General features: G+C 23.2%; 2 protein-coding genes across 2 annotated transcripts; one reads left to right on the plus strand and one right to left on the minus strand.

Moving 5' to 3' along the window:
- The first annotated feature begins 6,093 nt into the window (after positions 1-6,093).
- LOC122500067 (alpha-L-fucosidase-like) lies at positions 6,094-9,227 on the plus strand. Its single transcript, XM_043608789.1, has 6 exons — positions 6,094-6,432; positions 6,670-6,915; positions 7,208-7,570; positions 8,049-8,267; positions 8,667-8,890; positions 9,060-9,227. Exons 1-6 carry the CDS (start codon positions 6,195-6,197, stop codon positions 9,165-9,167), a joined length of 1,398 nt encoding a protein of 465 aa, XP_043464724.1. The 5' UTR covers positions 6,094-6,194; the 3' UTR covers positions 9,168-9,227.
- Positions 9,228-9,441: 214 nt separating this feature from the next.
- On the minus strand, positions 9,442-16,525 carry LOC122500090 (katanin p60 ATPase-containing subunit A-like 1). The gene is made up of 10 exons (XM_043608815.1): positions 16,261-16,525; positions 15,803-15,968; positions 15,437-15,611; positions 13,412-13,502; positions 12,900-13,021; positions 12,317-12,496; positions 11,487-11,629; positions 10,904-11,016; positions 9,808-9,934; positions 9,442-9,665 (listed from the first exon to the last, which is right to left on the minus strand). Exons 1-10 carry the CDS (start codon positions 16,523-16,525, stop codon positions 9,467-9,469), a joined length of 1,581 nt encoding a protein of 526 aa, XP_043464750.1. The 3' UTR covers positions 9,442-9,466.
- Between the last annotated feature and the right edge of the window lie 1,480 nt (positions 16,526-18,005).

Below are 18,005 nucleotides of genomic sequence, written 5' to 3' on the forward strand. Positions count from 1 at the left end.
GGGGAAATAGCTTTTCATTCCTTTAGCAACATCTTGCGCCCTAGAATCTAAATCCTTTCTTGTCATCAAAGCAGTATTGATAAGCTTTTGTCTGGATAGCAGATACCAAATATGGTCATCAGTATTTTGTCATTCTTCTGTTGGTTTACCATTTGCAATAAAATTTTTATCACTGTGACCGGAGTTACTCTTCCTTGAAACCTGTCTTCCTCTATGTGAATAAATCAGGTTTGAATCCCCAATGCCAGACAATTTAGAATATGTTGGTTTCGTTCTGAGACATAACAGTAGAAAAAAATGTAGAAAATTAATTGTTGACAACTACAAATTGCATCATTAGAAAAATCGAACTTTGCGCAATTAGTACAGGTCAGAAATAATTCCAAGATCTTTCCTTTAGATACTTGAACAGAATACGATGGAAAATATTTCAGTACGAACATTGTCGTACCACAAAACGGTAATATCTAAACCCCTTATTTTACGTCAATCGAAAAAAGCAAAAAATTGCTGAAAAATTGTTTTTGTTCAAAAAAGGAAACAAGGATCTTTAGGTAATTGATAATCTTTACAAATTAATTCTTTAGCAACTGCAAAACTTTCTGATTTTAGAATAAAAATGGCTTTTAAATTCACTTACTCCTTGCTACTCTACTGTACCCTCGGCTTTTCGTCATCTCTCGACATAACCTCCATTCTACAAAAACAAGTTCAAAATGATTTAAAAATTAGACAAATCGTGTCCATAGCTGATGATCGACAAACTTTTCCAATAATAAAATCAAGTTTGCCATGTTTATTCCTCAAGTATCGAAATACAACAGAATTGTCTCCGTTAGCATTAAGTTCCTTCTCATCAGCAATAAAAAATTCCCGATCATCATTGTTCGTAATTAGTGCAACATTCGACTTAACCAACGATTTTGATTTACTAACATTTTTGACCGATCAATTAGAAGCAGAACAGAGACCAAAAATTCTATTCCTCAAAAAAGTGACACATCATCAGGATGGTTATGAAAAATTCCTAAAACTAATGTGGAGGAAACATTACCTAGACGTTACCATTTTGGAATTTATTGAAATTTCTAATGGATTGAAATTCTCAGGTGCACTTTCGGGAATGTTGTATTACTTCAATCCGTTTAGGGCCCAATTGAAAAAGATTCAAATTTCGCTTTCAAATTTCAAAGGGGATTTATTTCCTGACAAACTGTTGAATCTTTATGGTTATAGGCTGAAGGTCGGATTTTTTCACTATCCACCTTTTTTGACAATTTTCAGAACGAAATCAGCTGTTGCATTAGATGGATCCGATTATCAGCTCGTGAAAATTCTTTCCGAGAAAATGAATTTTCGAATAAAGAACATTATTTCGAATAAAACAGTTTGGGATGCATCTGTATGTAAACGAGATGAGAACTCGGGACTACATAGAAAAATAATTTTCGGTCAGATTGATTTCATTGGGGTTCTAATTGGAGCACATTTTGTCCCTTGTTTAAAGAAACAAGTCAAGTATGTTGTTAGTCATTTTGAAATGATACAGATTTCGGCAGTGATACCAGATTTGTCAGAAGACAGTACTCTAGATTTAGTCGAATGGAATCTATCCTATTTGCTTGTAATTATTATCCTGCTACTGATGATTTGGCTATTTGTGAAAATTTCCAACTTTTCAGTAAAAAATTACCGTCTAATGAATCTGATAGGTATGATGCTAGGATTTTGTGTCCCAACAGACAGACCTCGAAAATCGGCAGAAATGCTTTTTTTCGCCACCGTCTTAATTACATGCTTCTTGAATTCCTCTGTGATTTTCACCGCATTTACCTACGACAATTTGCAGAAGAAAATTTTTACTGGAATCGATACACTGAACGGTTTGTACGGCTCAAATTTTACGCCAGTCATTAATTCGAATCATTTTTGGATTATTCCACGTGACAATTCAACGGAGGGGAAATATTTTGGGAAAACGTTGACATTTGCCAGGAATCATCAGCAATGTGTTGATTATTTGTTGAAACATAAAAATATAAGTTGTTTTATGCGGGACGCGCAATTTGATATGATTTTTGGTGAGATTAGGGAAAAACAAGGTAATCCGGCAATGCGAAAATTAAAGGAAAAATTCTTTAAAATGTTGGTCTCCATAAAATGTAAACCAGGTTCTCCATATGCAGCAAGTTTCGAAAAAATACTAGTTCGATTACCGGAAACCGGTATTCCGTTCAAATGGCATCGGAAGTATTTTTTTACGACCGTTAAAAAGTCTATCAAAAAAGAAACATTTCATGCTGAAACTAATGACCTGAATTCGAATATTCGAAAAAGCATGTACTTTATCTTAATTTTTGGATTCAGTTGTTCCATCTTAACATTCGTGGTCGAACTAATTTTACATTTTAGAATCAAAAAACATCGAGGTTATGGTTAGATGAAAGGGTAAATTTTGATTCAATAAAAATGTGAAAAAAAATTCTAAACACGAAACGAAAAATTATCGAAAGAATGTAATTAATTCTTTCGATAATTTTTCGTTTCGTGTTTAGAATTTTTTTCCATGTAAATTAATATCCAAAATACCAAATGCTATTTGTTTCGGTTTGAATTACAAAAAGACACAAAATACATACAAATTTTGATGAAATACAAATTTTATGCTGATTTTAAAATTTCAAAATGGCGGATCAAAATGGAGATCTTTTTTAATGTTGGTGCCCAATGTATAAGTTTTTTTTTTTAATATTGTTTGATAAATTCATTATTTTATTCTGCGGAAGAAAAACATTACAATTTCTTTAATTGTAAAATTAATCGAAAACAATAATTTCTTTTTTTTTAAATATTTTAAAATATTTCATTATTATTATTTTTCGCCAGGAATTAAAATTCTACAAAACATTCAAATTCAAACTTTTTTTAAATTAAACAAACTTATAAAAATATTTTAATAAAACATGAAGATATCGATTACTCCAAGTTATGACCGAGTGAAAAAACATTATTTTATATTTTAAGAATATTGTTACTGTATATATAACTATTTCAAAACTTATTTTCATCATTTCAATTCAATTATTATTTTCTAGAATTTTTAACCAAAATTCTTCTCTAAATTAATTATTTTTAATAATTTTTGAAAAAGTTATAAATGTTCAAAAAGTTTAAAAAATTTTTACAATCAAATTTTACTAAATTTCGATTATTCAAAAATTCTTCAATTAAATGTATATTAGAAAATAAAAACTTTAAATAATTTTAAAAAAATTCAATTAAACTTTTTCGAAAAAATTAATTCTCTACAGAATTTGCAGTGAAAAGTATGAAAAATAGAAAGTTTTCAAGATTTTAATTTGAAACCTTTTCAAAATTGAATTATTTCAAAAATAATTGAAAATTAAAAGCATTCTCACCGCATAATGCTTTTAATATTCAATTTATAATCTAAAATTTTAATTGAAATTCATTTTTAAAATCAATTTTTGTTAGAAAATTCTACGAGAATTCGATTATTAAATTTATTTAAATATAAATAAAATGCAAATAAATAATTTATTGGAATAATTGAATGTTTTTTAAAATTTAATTTTTATAGAGAATTTTGTAAACAAATTTTTAAATAATTTAATTATTTTGACGAATTTTAATAAATTTTTTTTTTTTTTTTTTTTTGACGAATTTTATAATAAATTTTTTTTTTATACATTTTTCAAGGAATTCGATTAAAATTGTAATAAAAATAATTGAAATTCTACGAAGAGTTTTATTATTTATGAAAATAATTAATTTCCTAAAAAAAATTTTTATTATTTATGAAAAATAATTAATATCCTAAAAAAATTTTTATTATTTATGAAAATAATTAATTTTTAAAAAAAAATTTTTATTATTTATGAAAATAATTGAATCTCTGTAAAGAATGTTATTATTTTTGAAAATAATTGAATCAATGTAAAAAATTTTATTATTTAAAGAAAATAATTGAATTTATGCGAAGAAATTTATGAAAAATTTATTTATAGAATTTTTTTGTATTTTTTAAAGTAATTTAATTTTTTCGAAGAATGTAATCAAACAAATTTTTTAAATAAATGAATTCTTCTGGAAAAATTTTTATTAAAATAAAGAATTTTATTAAAATCATTAAAAATCATTGAATTGAGAAAAATTTTTGAAAATTAAATTTTTTCGAAGAATTTAATCAAATTTTTTTTTAAATAATTGAATTCTTTTAGAAAATTTTTGTTAAAATGAAAATTGTATTAAAAATATTAAAAATCATTGAATTGAGGAAAATTTTTGAAAATTGAATTTTTTCGAAGAACTGAATCAAAAAGTTTTTTTTAAATAATTGAATTCTTTTGGAAAATTTTTGTTAAAATGAAAAATATATTTAAAATATTGAAAATCATTGAATTGTGAAAAAATTGTTGAAAATAATTGAAAATTTGCCTAGAATTTTATTAACATTTTTGAATAAGACACAAAAATTCAGAATTTTTTTATGAATTCGAAAAATTTAATTTTTTCAGACTTTCAGTATTTTTGGAAAAAACTTCTGAATTCCCCATCTCTGAATATAATTATTATAGTTATAACAGTATTAAAACTATATTCCAATTCATGCTTTATTTTTATGAAAAAAAAATTTTAATTAAAAATTTTTTAAATTTTATTATTTTTAAAAATCCTAATTTTATTTTCAAAAAAAAGTAAGTAAGAAGTTAGTAGCGCTCGAATTGTTGCTAGTTACTCTTAAAAAATGGAATATTTTACTTGATTTCAAAAAATCGATTATCGAAGGTTACTACATTTATAAATAATATGAGGCTTCATAGTTTTTTCCAATATCGCACATAGATCTAAAAAAATTGTACTAGGAGAATATAAAAGTAATTTTATTCGTAACTGTACGTTTGAAAAGATCTTTCGAAAGATATTTTAAAAGGTCATGTCATCAGTTTTGTATATTAAACAAAAAGTTTTCTATAAAATAAATTACAAACTTTTTTTCTATTGGAAAATATTGTTATTTTTAAATCATTTTGACAAAAAAGTTTAAAAACAAAATTACTCTACAATCCAAGAGAAGTGGTTCTACAAAAAAGGAAAAATCGAAAGGTAATTAATTTATTTTTCAAAAAATAATAAAATTTTTACTTTTTTTACAAAGCATTATTCTATCTTTCGACATTCAAACTAAAAAGTTCTTTTTTATAAAACAAAACTACTATTTTATATTTTTTATTTTAATTTATATTTTTTTATGTTCTTTATAATAACTATAATCAATTTTGCTGATTTATTAAATTTCGAAAGATCGAGTTTTATACAAAATTAAAAAAAAAACTTTATTTGCAATTATGAAAAAATAATTATTTAATCATTTTGCATTTTTTCTTCATAGTTAGTAGATAATTATGAATTTTAATTTTTATGAAATTTAAAAAAAAAAATTCATTCTGCTCTTTGGTAAATTCTATACAATTCTGTTTTTAGAATTTCGATGACATTTTTTTTAAAACTTTGCTTTTAAGAATTTTTTTAAAAATTGCTTTTTTTATACTTCTTAAATAAAACTTTCCTTCTAACAATTTTAAGTAATTAAAAGTAAAAAAATAAAAACAGAAAACAAACAAAACAAAACAATTAAAAAAAAAAAAAATAAAAAAACAATGAATTAGTAAATATTTTTTTCAAATAAAACTCGAAATATTTGCAGAATAAAAATTTGAATTTCTCTCATAATTTAGATTATTTTTCATTGTCTTATTTTTGTATATTTCAAAGTTGGTAAATTTTTAAATTTTTAAAATTTGAAAATTTAAAAAAAGAAATTTGAAATTAATTTTAAAAAATCATTTTTAATCCAAAAATTGAAAATAAAATTTTGCCTTTACCTAATTACGACACCAAATGATTACAATAATAATAAAAAAATTTTTTGGATGAATTTGATGTCGTGCAAATAATGATCACCTAAAATAATAATTGACAGATGCTTCTCATTTGGCCTAAAATAGAATTTTATCATTGATAAGACTTTAATTTATAAACATGTTAACATTTCTCTGATAAGAGAAGACAACAGTGTTCTATTTCATAAATTTATTTTCTTTATCATTTTACATTCGAGTGGACATTAATAATTTTTTTCTTTTTGCAAAAGAAAAAAAGTTCGTGGCATTATGATTGAAAAAAGTTTTCGAATCTCATTGTTATTTTCACTATTGGCTTTAAATTATTATTCAGTTGCTCAATATTTTGATAATCCTCAAAAGTTTGAGTTTGAACCAAATTGGGAGAGTTTGGATAAACGAACTTTGCCTTCTTGGTACGATGATGCAAAATTTGGAATTTTCATTCATTGGGGTGTGTACAGTGTTCCCAGTCTTGGATCCGAATGGTTTTGGAAAAGTTGGAAAGGTACTTCTATTATTTTTTGATATAATGTAAAAAAAAAAAAAAGTAATTATTGGATGTTCTATGAGATCTCTGTTCTATTAAAAAAAGTTGGAAAGGTACTTGTATTATTTTTTATTTTTTGATATAATATTAAAAAAAAAAAAAAAAAAATTAATTATTAGTTATTGGATGTTTTATTAAATTTAAAGTCAAATTGATAACTAAACTAATGATTAAAAACTCGAATTTTATTTTCAGATGGAAATCTCATTATCAATAATTTTATGAAAAAGAATTATCCCCCTAATTTTTCGTATCAAGAATTCGGTCGCGAATTTACTGGCGAATTTTTCGATGCTGCAAAGTGGAGTCAACTTTTTAAAGATTCAGGTGCAAAGTACGTTGTCTTGACGAGTAAACATCACGATGGTTTTGCACTTTGGCCATCGAAATATTCCTACAGTTGGAATTCCGTCGATGTTGGTCCTCATCGTGACATAATAGGTACAATTTTTTCTCATATTTAACAAAAAAATTTTTTACCCTATATTTATTGAAATTAGGTTCAAAAAAAATTTTTTTTTTTTAAATGGAATATTAAATCTTTTCCTGAAAATACTTTTTGTGCCAATTTTCAGTCCTCTGGGTCAAAACGACCGAAATCTTTTTATGATTATATTCTTTGTGCCAATTTTCAGTCCTCTGGGTCTAAATGACCGAAAACGACCAAAATCGAATTTAATGATATTTTTAAAAGTAATAAAATAAATATAAAAGAAAAAAAAATGTTCGACAGGTGAATTGTCGAATGCAATCCGAGCAAAAACGAATTTAACGTTTGGACTTTATCACTCTCTCTATGAATGGTTTCATCCACTTTACTTGGAGGACAAAAGGAACAATTTTAAAACGAATAAATTTGTTGTGGACAAAGTTATTCCACAATTGTGGGAGCTTATTGATTTGTATAAACCGGAAATTCTTTGGTCTGATGGCGATTGGGAAGCTCCTGATGATTATTGGTCGTCGACGAAAATTCTCAGTTGGCTTTATAATTTGAGTTCAGTGAGAAAAACCATTGTTGTTAATGATCGATGGGGTATTAACGTAACTTGTCGTCATGGAGATTTTTATACATGTTCTGATCGTTATAATCCAGGTGATTATAAAAGAATTTTGTTTTTCATAATATTAATTTTGATAAAATAAAAATAAAAATAAAAAAAATAAAAAAAATAAATAATAAAAAAAAATAAATAATAAAAAAAAATAAATAATAAAAAAAAAATAAATAATAAATAAAATAAAAATAAATAATAGTTTTTTCAATACAAAATTTTGTTGAGGAATAATAATTCCTCAACAAATTTTGTATTGAAAAAAAATTTTTTTTTTAATTATATAATTTTTTGAAAAAGTATCACAAAAAAACACAAAAAAAATAAATTTTTCTTTCTTAACATGAACTCAACATGAAATTATTTTTTTTAATATAATTTTTTTTTTTTTTTGAAAAATTTTTTTTTTTTCATTTTAATTTTTTATAAAAGCAGGACAATTTTTATTTTTATTTTTGAAAATGATTATGTTAATTTTTCTAAATTGATTACTAAAAATATTGTTTGTGCGAATTGTAGGAGTTTTAATAAAACACAAATGGGAAAATGCAATGACAATTGATCGAAAGTCTTGGGGCTTTCGAAGGAATGCTGATTTAAAGGATTACATGTCTGTTCGAGATTTGGTTCGAGAATTGGTAGTCACAGTGAGCTGTAATGGAAATTTATTAATGAATGTAGGTCCCACTAAGGATGGAATTATAAGTCCAATTTATGAAGAACGACTTCGAGGAATGGGTAAAGAATTAATAAATTCTTTTTCAATTTTTAATTTTTTTTTTTTTTTTTTTGCTTAGGGGATTTTGGGAAATCTGCCTACAAATACCTTGAACCCTTTCATTTCGAACCCTTTAAGTAATTTTAAAAATAATAGAATTAAATTTTTAGAATTGTTAAGAAAATTCTGAATTTTTGTGTATTTTTTAAAAATTTGACCGCCATATTGGAACCGCCATTTTGAATTTTGCAATTCTGTTATCAAATAAGTAATCGTTGAGAATATATAAATAATTTTCCAATATGGCAGTCGAATTTTTAAAAAGCCAACAGGCTTTTTAAAAATTCGACCGCCATATTGGAACCGCCATTTTAAATTTTGCAATTCTGTTAAAAAATACGTAAAATCGTTTTTTTCAGGATCTTGGCTCTCTGTAAATGGAGAAGCAATTTACAATACAAGACCTTGGAAAACTCAAAACGATACACTATCTGGAGATGTTTGGTACACGGAGAGCAAAAATGGCGAAAAATTATACGCCACTTTTCTCTCATGGCCAAAAAATAATATTGTCAAATTAGGAAGTGTCTCGTTATTATCTTCAGCTACTGTTGAATTTCTTGGCCTCGAAAAAAAACTCACTGTGAGTTTGAACATTTTTTTTTATTTATTACAATTCACAATTTATTTATTTTTTACTTTATACGTTTTAAAAATAATTTTAAGAAACTAAAATTTTTTTTTTTATTTTATTGACTTTATACGCTTTGAAAATAATTATAAGAAACTAAAAAAAATTTTTTTTTTTTCAGTGGCAAAAAAAGTCTTCTGAACTGTGGATAAATCTACCTGAAAGTGCTCCAAAAGAAGAGCCTGCATGGGTACTAATATTAAAACAATACATTTCGATTGATAAATAGAAAAAGAAATTTTTTTGAAAAAACTGTGTAAATAGATTTTGCTTTTTTAAAAAAAGAAATCTTTTTTTTTTAAAGAAATAATTTTAATTAATAAATAATTTTTTTTCATAACTTGTTTAAAAGGAAAATTAAATTTTTGATTTTATTTTGCAACGAAAATTTTTATATTTCAACTATTTTGAAAATTACTTTTTCCGTAAATATATATATTTTTTGTCCACATTCTCCGGCGTTATTTGAATTTACATTTTTTTAATTTAAAAAAATCAGGAGTTAAAAAAAATTGCGAAAGGTGGTTTTTAGCATGATCCGAATTCTCTCATCCATTTTTCGTACTTTTTCAAATCTTCGGCGGAAACGCTTTTATTGCATCTCTCAATTGCCTCGTAAAAATCTGCCGATGTTACGGGCAAATCCAGTTCATCTTTTTTAATCTGCTTTATTTCGTCAGGTTTCAAGCCAGCGATTTTTTTACGCATTGACATCATTGATGCGTCTCTATGGAGAGGAAATTTTTTTTCAATTAATTTCAAATCAAATTTTTAAATTAAAAAAAGAAAATTATTTTTTAAAATTAATTTTTGAAAAAGAAAAAAAGTTAAGTAAGTATTATAGAACAAAAAAATATTGTTATATATACCTGCAAACATTTGCAATATCTGCACAAGAATATCCATCGAGTTTACTCGCCATTTCACTGAGGTCTACTGATGGATCAATTTTAACATCCCGAAGACTTATTTTTAATAATTCTAATCTTCCTTCATCTAAATTATTTTTTTACTCTTTATTATAATAACTATCAAATGATTTTGATGAAATTCTTTTTAAAAAATTATTATTTTCAAGAATTTTAATAAAAATTTAATTATTTTCAAAAATTTTAATAGAAATTCAATTATTTTTAAAAATTTTGATGAAATTCTTTTCAAAAAATTATTATTCTCAAAAAATTTGATAAAATTCTTTTTTAAAAAATTACCTATTATTTTCAAGAATTTTAATAAAAATTCAATTATTTTTAAAAATTTTAATAAAAATTCAATTATTTTTAAGAATTTTAATAAAAATTCAATTATTTTTAAGAATTTTAATAAAAATTCAATTATTTTTAAGAATTTTGATAAATTTCTTTTTAAAAAATTATTATTTTCAAGAATTTTAATAAAAATTGAATTACTTTTAAAAATTTTAATGAAATTCTTTTTTTAAAATTATTATTTTCAAAAATTTTAATAAATATTCAATTATTTTCCAAAAATTTGATGAAATTCTTTTAAAAAATTCTTTTTTAAAAATAAGTTTATTAAAAATTCAATTATTTTTTCAAAAAATTTAATGAAATTCTTTTTTAAAAATAATTTTTTAAAAGAATTTTAATAAAAATTGAATTATTTTCAAGAATTTCAATGAAAATTTAATTATTTTTAAAAATTTTAATAAAATTCTTTTTAAAAAATTATTATTTTCAAGAATTTTAATAAAAATTCAATTATTTTCAAAAAATTTAATAAAAAAACCATTATTTTTAAAAATTTTGATGAAATTCTTTATAAAAAATTATTATTTACATTTTTTTACAGATTTTAGAAAATTTTCGAGAATATGAAAAATTTCAAATTGTTGTTTGCAACTTCGGCTAACTTCTTTATACTTTAACTGAGAAAATTTTTATTTAAAGTCTTTATTAAAAATTCTTTTAGAAATTTTTATTTTTTATTTAATTTATGACTAACCATTTGGTAAAGGAATGTATATTCGTTTTTCTAAACGTCTAATCAATGCTTCATCAATGTCCCAAGGATAATTTGTCGCAGCAAGAACCATTACAACTTTTGGTTCATCTTCACTGAAATTTTAATTTTAATTATTTAATAGATTTCACTAAAATTTTCTATTTTCAAATTCATTTTACATAGTTTTTTCTCTATTTCACATAAAAATTTTAATTTCAAAACTGAAACAAAAATGAATTCAGTTTCACATTTGAAATAAAAGTTTTCATTTAAATTTAAAAGTTTTTTAAATTAACCATTTTTTTAAATTAACATTTTTAAATTAAAATTTCAAATTAAAATATTTAAATTCAAATTTTTAAATACAAATTTTCAAATTCAAATTTATAAACTAAAATTTTTAAACTACAATTTTTGAATTAAAATTTTTAAATTAAATTTAAAAATTAAAATTTAAGTTACTTTTAAAATTTTTCAATATTTAAAATTTACATTAAAAAAAGTTTAATTTAGGTAAGTTAAACTTAAAAAATTTAAATAATAAGTTAAATTTAAAATAGACATTAAAGTAAAATTAAAATACATATTTGAACAAATTCCATCCATTTGAACAAGAAATTCTGATTTGAATCTCCTAGAGGCCTCGTGTTCTGAATTTGAACCACGTTTTGAACAAAGCGAATCGATTTCATCGATAAAAATTGTACTCGGTGCATGAAATCTTGCCTACGAGAAGTGAAAAAAATATATTTTATTGTAAACTCTAATTTTCTGTCAGCAAACTGTAATTATTTTTTTATTTCACTTTTTGTGATTTTTCTAAAGAATTCAAAAGTGAAATTTAGAAGCAAAAATTGATAGTGACAGAAAATTTAAACAGTTTTGAACCAAATTCTAAAATTACCGGACTTTTTGCACTTTTTGGGGTCGCTGATAACGAATTTAAAGTCAAATTTTCGAAATTTTCAAAATTCAAAATGGCGGATCCAATATGGCGGACATTTTCTTCAAAATTGCTTAAATTTGCATAAAACTTTTTACTCAGGGGTTTTCAGTACCGCTGATTACGAATCTGAAGTCAGATTTTTAAAATTCAAAATAGCGGACATTTTTTTTCAAAATTGCTCAAATTTGCATAAAACTTGTTAGTCTGGGGTTTTCGGTAACGGTAATTACGAATTTGAAGTCTAATTTTCAAAATTCAAAATGACGTCCCTGAAAACCATCGAGTAACAAGTTTCAACTGATTTTGAGAAATTTTTAAAAAATTTCCGCCATATTGGATCCGCCATTTTGAATTTTGAAAATTTTCTTAATCTGACTTTATAGATTCGCAATCGGCGACCCAGAAAACTCCCTGAGTCACGAAAGGGTTAATTATAAAAAAAAATAAGTTAATTAAAAATATTCTACCATTTCAAATAAAAGTCGTACTAGTCTTTCAGACTCGCCTCTATATTTTGAAGTTACAGTCGATGGGGAGACGTTGAAGAATGTAGTTTCATATTCAGTTGCTACTGCTTTAGCCAACATTGTTTTTCCCGTTCCAGGTGGACCAACCATTAAAACTCCCTTCCATGGTCTTCGAATTCCCTGAAATTCAATTATTTCATAATTCGAATTGAATAATTTTTGTGTTAAAATAATTTATTTATAAATTATAATTTAATTATAAATTTAAATTCCAAGTTTTTAATTATAATAATTTTATTGATTTATTTTATTTATTGTATTATAATAATATGATAATTTAATTTGGTGAAAAATTCTGGGAAAATTCAAATATAATTTATGTTTTATAAATTTTATTTGATAAATTTTTTTATTTACAAAATTTTAATTTTAATAATTTTATAATTAAAGTTTTATAATTTAAATTTATTTTTACAAAATAATACAATGAAACACTAAAAGAGAAACATAAGTTATTCAATATTTTCAAAATGGTCGCATTTTTGTAACGTTTACATTTTTCTAAACACGTAACGAAAAGTACTTTAAAAAAGTCTGGCATCAAAATTGGAAGAATCACAGCTTCCTCAAGGAGTCGTTTAACCTGATGGAGTTCGGCAATATCATCCCAATGAATATTTGGATTATTTTGAAGAATATCCTTTTCTAAAAATTGAAAAATTTACTTTTATATCCACTTTTTATAAATATTTTCTTTTAGTTTGAAAATTTTTATTTAATTTTCCATTGCCTTTAGAGGAGGTTCACATAATATTTGTTATTTTGTTGGTTTCAAGTTAATTTTGTTATCAATTTAGAGAAAAAAATTCGTCCGCCATTTTGGATCCGCCATTTTGAATTTTACAAATTTGACATTAAAATCGTCTTTTTTTAAAAATAAAAATTTTAAAGTAAAAAAAAAAAATAACTGGATAATTAACAATAAGTCATAAATGTTTGCAGAAAAAAACTTTCAGAGTTCGAATATAAATTTCGTCGTTGCAATGAGAAACCTCCTTTAATAAAGTCTATAATGAATCTATTAGTAAACTGTACCTAATAGTTCTATGAGTTTATTTAAATTTCCGGATGAATTAAATTTTTCTGTATGAGATTTGGAAGGAGCTTTAGGAGATGTTTCTTTTTTCTAGAAAGAAATAAAATTTATACACTGAAAACTTTCCTTTATTTACTACTCTTGGAAATTGTAATTTCTACGATTATATTCTAAGATTCTAAGATTAAATTTGTAATTTAAGAATTTTAATTATGTAATTTTAATTTAGTAATTTTAATTTTGTAGGTAATTTTAATTATGCAATTTTAATGTAGTAGGTAATTTTAATTATGTAATTTTAATGTAGGAGGTATTTTTAGTTATGTAATTTTAATTTAGTAATTTTAATTTAGTAGGTAATTTTAATTATGTAATTTTAATGTATTAGGTTATTTTAATGATGAAATTTTAATGTAGTAGGTAATTTTAACTATGCAATTTTAATGTAGTTGGTAATTTTAATTTAGTAATTTTAATTATTGAATTATGATTTAGTAGATAATTTTAATTTAGTAATTTTAATTTTGTAGGTAATTTTAATTATGCAATTTTAATGTAGTAGGTAATTTTAATTATGTAATTTTAATGTAGGAGGTATTTTTAGTTATGTAATTTTAATTATGTAATTTTAATGTAGTAGGTAATTTTAATTATGCAATTTTAATGTAGTTGGTAATTTTAATTTAGTAATTTTAATTATTGAATTATGATTTAGTAGATAATTTTAATTTAGTAATTTTAATTTTGTAGGTAATTTTAATTATGCAATTTTAATGTAGTAGGTAATTTTAATTATGTAATTTTAATGTAGGAGGTATTTTTAGTTATGTAATTTTAATTTAGTAATTTTAATTTAGTAGGTAATTTTAATTATGTAATTTTAATGTATTAGGTTATTTTAATGATGTAATTTTAATGTAGTAGGTAATTTTAATTATGCAATTTTAATGTAGTTGGTAATTTTCATTTAGTAATTTTAATTATTGAATTATGATTTAGTAGATAATTTTAATTTAGTAATTTTAATTTTGTAGGTAATTTTAATTATGCAATTTTAATGTAGTAGGTAATTTTAATTATGTAATTTTAATGTAGGAGGTATTTTTAGTTATGTAATTTTAATTTAGTAATTTTAATTTAGTAGGTAATTTTAATTATGTAATTTTAATGTATTAGGTTATTTTAATGATGTAATTTTAATGTAGTAGGTAATTTTAATTATGCAATTTTAATGTAGTTGGTAATTTTCATTTAGTAATTTTAATTATTGAATTATGATTTAGTAGATAATTTTAATTTAGTAATTTTAATTTTGTAGGTAATTTTAATTATGCAATTTTAATGTAGTAGGTAATTTTAATTATGTAATTTTAATGTAGGAGGTATTTTTAGTTATGTAATTTTAATTTAGTAATTTTAATTTAGTAGGTAATTTTAATTATGTAATTTTAATGTATTAGGTTATTTTAATGATGTAATTTTAATGTAGTAGGTAATTTTAATTATGCAATTTTAATGTAGTTGGTAATTTTCATTTAGTAATTTTAATTATTGAATTATGATTTAGTAGATAATTTTAATTTAGTAATTTTAATTATGTATATTTAATTTAGTAAGTAATTTTAATTATGTAATTTTTATTTAATAATTTCAATTATATACTTTTAATTTTGCAATTTTAATTTAGTACTTAATTTAAATTTTGTAATTTCAATTTAGTGTGTAATTTTAATTCAGTAAGTAATTTTAATTTAGTAGGTAATTTCAATTATGTAATTTTAATTTAGTAATTTTAATTTAGAAATTTTTATTTAGTAGGTAATTTTAAATATGTAATTTTAATTTTGTAGGTAATTTTAATTATGTAATTTAAATTTAGAAATTTTAATTATGTAATTTTAATTTACTAATTTTAATTTAGTAATTTTATTAAGGGCATTTGAACCTTGATGACGTCACACATGCTTTGCACAAAGTGTAACGTCATCAAGGTTCAAATGCCCTTAAACTTGATGGAGTTTTACTCGACTGTTTGTATAAGAGAGAAATTTATTTGATTCTTCTTTTTCGATTGCTTTCTTTTTGGTTTTTTTCAAATCACTCTTATTTCCATCCTTCCTTAAAGTTGTTTCGAATGGTTTGCGCAGTGTTGTGTTTGTTGGCTGAATTCTTTGTTGAATTCTGCTCGATCTTTGATTTCTGAAGTGGAAAAATTCAGGAATTTCAAAAATTGTCAAGACCAAAATACTTATCAAAATAATTATAGTTAAAAATCATGGTTTTTGATTTTAAAGCTTTTCAGTCGCCATTTTGAATCCACCATTTTGAATTTTGAAAATTTCACAACAAATTCAGATTCCATCCGATTTTTTTTTTATTTAAAATATTACTTTTGATCTGGTTGTGAAGTTGTACGCCAAATTTCGGAATCCTGAGTAAAACCTTTTGATGGAGTTGAAGGTACGGATCGAAAAAGTTGATAACAATTTTCTGAAGAATCATTTCCAGAAGCAGTGTCTCTCGTTGGTTCCTCGTGGGATAAAGATGACTTTCCAGCTAAATTGAATAAATAAATTAGTAAATTAATGAAAATTTTTAAAAAATTAAAAATTTTTTCTTTTAAATTATAAAATATTGATGAAATATTAATTAAACTTATTTCAAAGTTTGAAATTATTATTTCATTCGAGTAATTTTATCTCTTTCAGAAAAAAAATTCACTAACGTCTAAAAATCAGCTTCCTATTGTGGTTTTACCTTTCTTAAAATTATTCAAATAACTATTAATTATTTAAAAAAAAATTTATTATTTAAAAGAGGAAATTTAATATCATCGCAAAAATATTACCAAGAAATGAATTTCTCTGAATATCCATTTGAAAAAGATTTAAAGCATACGAAGCGGCTTTAACCTGTTCAAACTCGTCAGTAATTTGATTCTGAATTTGAAACCATTTTGCTCTTCGGGTTTCGCTTATGATACTTTCCATCAATGTTTCTATTTGCTCAATTACTGTCTGATAATAAATTTCTGATGATTCATATTTTCCAGTCAAAGCCATTTCTCTCGCCTCTTTTGTATTTTTGCAAATTTGAATTATCAACACATCCATTTTTCTAAAGTATTCATTTAAATATAATTGAAATTAATAAAAAAGGATTCGGTAAAAATAAAAAAAAAATTTATCACATTTTGTACATTTAAACAAAATTGATAAAAAGGTTATTAAAAATTTAATTACCTGACCTTAATTTTACTTCTTTATTTTCTATTTGTAAAATTTTTCCTATTCGTCAATTTTGGAGAAATTTCTAAATTTTTCAATAATTTTTCATCGGATTCCCTTAAGTGATGTTTAAGAATACAGTAATTTTTTAAATTTACACTATAAAACATTTTTTTAAAAAATTATTTATCATTCTACATTAACGACAAATTATCTTTTGTTTTTTTTTCGAAATGTCATTGAAAATTCGTATATCAAAATAATTGTAAAAAAATGTATTTTTTTCTAATTTTTCTCTTTCTAAAAGATTGTGCAAAAATTTCCCAATATTTTTCAGCATTTATATAAAACTTTTCTTCTATTCGGCGGCGTTTTATGTTAAAAAGAATCGGCAATTTTATTGAAATTGCATCTTGAAAATTCGATTGAGATTCTTCAACCACTTCAATAACTGAATCTTACTCTACTTTTCTAAACTCTGAAATAAACTTTTAACCTATTTGCTTCTTAAAGGAAAAAGTTACGTTTTTCATACTCTCACACACAACTTTTTTTTCACAAAAATTTCCCTGCATATTTCTTTCGAAAGTGTAAATCAATAATAAAAAAAAAAGAAAAGAAGAGAAAAGAAATTCTTCAGGTATTTGATATATTATTTGTATAATGGATGGGGAATTTTTACGTAAATATATTTTGTTTTCAAAAAACTTTTTTTTTTATTTTTAACCAAAAAATATTTTAAATAATTAATTATTTTTTGGCATAGTGGATTTAATTTAGAATTTTTTTTTGTGTTAGGGAAAAATTAAAAATTTATAATTTTCTTCACACTACAACAATTTTTAATCAAAATTGATCAATTTTTCCAATTTCCGCCATATTGGATCAGCCATTTTGAATTTTTATAATCTGAATTCAGATTCGTGATCAGTGACCTCAAAAACCTCCCGAGTAACAAGTTTTATGCAAATTTGATCACTTTTTACAAAAATTTCCGCCATATTGGATCCGCCATTTTGAATTTTTATAATCTGAACTCAAATTCGTAATCAGTAACCTCAAAAACCCCCCGAGTAACAAGTTTTATGCAAATTTAAGCAATTTTAAAAAAAAAGTCCGACATATTGGATCCGCCATTTTGAAATTTGAAAATCTGACTTCAGATTCGTAATCAGCGATACCGAAAACCCCCGAGTAACAAGTCTTATGCAAATTTGAGCAATTTTGAAAAAAATGGCCGCCATATTGGATCCGCCATTTTGAATTTTGATAATTTCGAAAATTTGACTTTAGATTCGTAATTAGCGACCCCAAAAAGTGCAGAAAGTCCAGAAATTTCAGAAATTGGTTCAAAAGTGCTTAAATT

The sequence above is a fragment of the Leptopilina heterotoma genome, unplaced genomic scaffold (assembly GCF_015476425.1).
Source record: "Leptopilina heterotoma isolate Lh14 unplaced genomic scaffold, ASM1547642v1 Lhet_181, whole genome shotgun sequence".
Lineage (NCBI taxonomy): Eukaryota > Metazoa > Arthropoda > Insecta > Hymenoptera > Figitidae > Leptopilina > Leptopilina heterotoma.